General features: G+C 43.3%; 1 protein-coding gene across 1 annotated transcript in view; it reads left to right on the forward strand.

Annotated features, from left to right (window-relative positions):
- Positions 1-3254, forward strand: part of GMFB (glia maturation factor beta) — a 27034-nt gene that overhangs the window by 19878 nt on the left and 3902 nt on the right. Inside the window, exon 7 of the mRNA XM_029964089.1 lies at positions 816-884. Within this exon, the coding sequence (XP_029819949.1) occupies positions 816-884 (69 nt within the window). The remainder of the gene's footprint in view (positions 1-815; positions 885-3254) is intronic.

The raw sequence follows: 3254 nt of genomic DNA on the forward strand, positions 1-3254 counted from the left end.
GCTCATGGCAGAGGGGTTGGAACTAAATGATCTTTATGGTCTCTTCCCACCCAAACCATTCCATGATTCCGTGATTTCTTTTCTCGAGCCCGGCACAGGGAGAGCAGCCGAACAGGTCCCTGCCAGGGGAGGTGCTCTAGGGGAGGATGTGATGCTTGGCAGGCATTTGTTCTGTAGAAGTGGCTTTTGTACTTCAGGCTGCATTTTTATTTTTTTTTTTAATTTTTTTTTCTTATTTTTATGGCGTGAAAAGCTCGAGTGTTCACATGCTTGGGTTTTTTTATGGATGCACCTTTTAGACATATAAAGTTACCTGCTCTAGGTGACCCTGCCTTGCCAGGGGGGTTGGACTGGATGATCTCCTCCCAGCCCTAAAAATTCTGTGATTCTGTGATATATGTGGGCTCAGCATTTACTTAGGCAGTGAGGCAAAATATTTGGCAGCTTTTAAGCTTGCCGTTGCTTCTTCTGGATTAAGGAAGCCCATCTCTGGTTCCTGCTGGCCACCAAGATAGTCCTGTGTGAGGTCTGGGGTCTGAGGTTAAGAACTGATGAAGAGGATGTTGGAAATTCATTGCTGGTGGGGAGGTAAAAATGTGGAGAGTGGGCAGAGGTCTTTGAATACCTGAAGAATCTTCTGCTTTCTTGTTTATAAAACCCATTTCCCTTGTGTTTTACCTGTGGGTTTATGATGTTAAAATGTCCCTGAACACAGCGGCAGCAGTTCTGTGACAAAATGTCACTTTTCATGGATAAAATACACCGTTGCTCCTGGACTGAGCAATCACTACTGTTTCATTTTTTCCCCCCCCTAGATTATAGCATTTGATGAACTGAAGACTGATTACAAGAACCCCATAGACCAGTGTAATACACTCAATCCTGTAAGTAGCACACTAGACTTTTTGTTTTGTTAAATAAATATATGTAAAGTGCTTATTTTTTTTTTGGTGTTATGTTGATGCAATCTGCCTAGGCAATAGAATTGCATCTGGGTTGACAAAACCTTGCTGTTGGTAGAAATTTTAGGGAAATTCTTTGTCTGATTCTTTACTTTCAAGTTGAATATTCTGACTGTTATTAATCTGTTGGTGATCTTGTCAGCTGTCGTACTAACATTCTTTCAATCTGCTTTCCACATTTTCGGCACAAAGACAGTTGAAAAGGTCAAAAAGATTAAAAGAGTCAAAATTGCATTAAAGGTGTGTACTGCTTTTCAGTTTCGTGTTTTTTGACGCCACTCCCCTCTCATTTTGTTAGGAACATTTGTAATACTATTAAGCTGTTTTGTTTAGTCTGCCTGTCCATCTGCTCGTTCTTTGTTCCTTGGGGTTTATAACAACTTCATGGATTTCCATATTTTGTGCAAAAACAATTCTGCTTGCTTACCCAGCGGCGTGGGGAAAACTGTTACATGCCTGTCAGGTGTCAGAAAGTAACTTCAGGCAGAAATAAATCGTGTTTCCCAAGCCAGATTTACTGAACTCTGGGGTTAGAGGAGAACAGTTGTTTGTTTTAAGCCCTGACCAAGTCAATTCTGATCTTTTTTGGAGGATTTAGGTGGGTGGAAGGCGCTAGGAATGATCTTCACTCCTCTATTTTGTGTTCCAGGATCAGGAGTGTGTCCCGGTGTCCTCTCTTGGATGCAACTCTGACACTCCTTGGCTTAGGAAAAGAATTTGAGGCAAACTATTTGCCTGCACCTCTTACAGGCCAGCAGCAGAGGGGAGGCTTGTTGAAGGACAGACAGTTTGATCCTGCAGGATTTTATGCATTTCTCCTGGTTTTTACTCTGTGTGTGCCCAGGCCGGGGGAGGATGGAGGGGCAGCACAGCAGCGTGGCCTGGGCTGAAACTTTACTGTGGTTAAAGTAAATTATGCAAGTTATAAATGAATTTACAGTAGCTGGAAGGGAAAAAAAAAAGCATTTTAGATTTACAGCACACAAATTAAAGTGGTGTTATGGTGTGAGGAGAGTGGGGAGGAGCAGAGGTGCCAGGCAGAGGTTGCAGCTCGGAGAGGGGGTTTCCTGCTCGGAGAGCTGCGCATTTAACAGTTTCCCTTGCTTGGTCTGTTCCAGTCATCCCTGCTGCAGTGTGGGAGAGGCCAGTTCTCATTACATGGATGCATTATGGTCTTCCTGCAACCTTTGTAGTGCTCAGATGCGCATGTTTAACCAAATCTTAACCCTGTGCATGGAGTGTCCTTTACGTGGCAGCTTTGTGACCTGGGAGTCTGAAACAACTTGTTTGCTGTTCCTGAGAGAGCAGACGAGCCCCTAAAAGTGGAGTTGGGGTCCAGGCTCTTAAAGGGAATCTGGTAAATGATGCTGGACAAACACACAGGAGGGTTGTTCTCCTGGACAAAGAATCAAAAAATCCTGGTAGGAATTGAGACACCTCAGTAGAAAGATTATCCCAAAATAGTATCTCCTTAGTACACTGCTGATTCCTTCTCTTCCCTGCTCCTGTTATAGTCATGTCTTTTCTCAGCAACCAGATTCACCCTCCCTCGTTTCTGTGATAAATATGGCAGAATGTGATGTAATTAATTTTCCCTTAAGACAGAAAGGGAGGATAAAGTGTGGGAGATTTGAAAAGAGGCAGGTATTTCAGTGTGGGAGTAGGGTTATAATAAACAAGAGAAAAGAAAAACAAATTTTGAGCTGTTGTAGGTAAATAAATACAGATTTTTCAGGCCCGGTGGATCTGTCTGAGCAGGCTGCCAAATGCATTGTGTATTGGACAGGGTGGTGGTTGTTCTGCTATAAATAATTGCCATGTGTAAATGGTAAGTATGCAAAGAAGGGTCTGGGTGAAGATATTTCCTTGGAAAATTTTGTGTATGACAGCTGAATTTTGGTGGTGTTGATGCAAGTTTCCTTTGTTATCCTTCATTTAGAGAGGCAGGAGGGTGTAGCAAAGGAGGTGGTGAGAATGTTTGTTGGTAGCTGTTAGATTTCTAGGAAGATATTTTTGGGGCTTTAAGAGAAGAATGAAAAAATTATAAACCACCGAAACTTCGATGTAATCGCCCTGTGCAACGTTAGTCACTGCCCAAAAAAAGAGGGGCAGAGTGTGGAGTGTGTGTGTGTGCACACAGTTTAAATCTTTGGGTGGAAATGGAGTGTTTTTCCTGAGGAGAAGTTTTAGTGGGCCTGAGCTGAGGAGGAGAAGCTTTTACAGATCTGCTGCTTCTCCTGTGGAGTCAGGGTGGGACAGCTGGGGGGATTCAGCCTGGAGAAGAGAAGGGTC

The sequence above is a fragment of the Manacus vitellinus genome, unplaced genomic scaffold (assembly GCF_001715985.3).
Source record: "Manacus vitellinus isolate BGI_N305 unplaced genomic scaffold, ASM171598v3 scaffold_6_pilon, whole genome shotgun sequence".
Taxonomy (NCBI): Eukaryota; Metazoa; Chordata; class Aves; order Passeriformes; family Pipridae; genus Manacus; species Manacus vitellinus.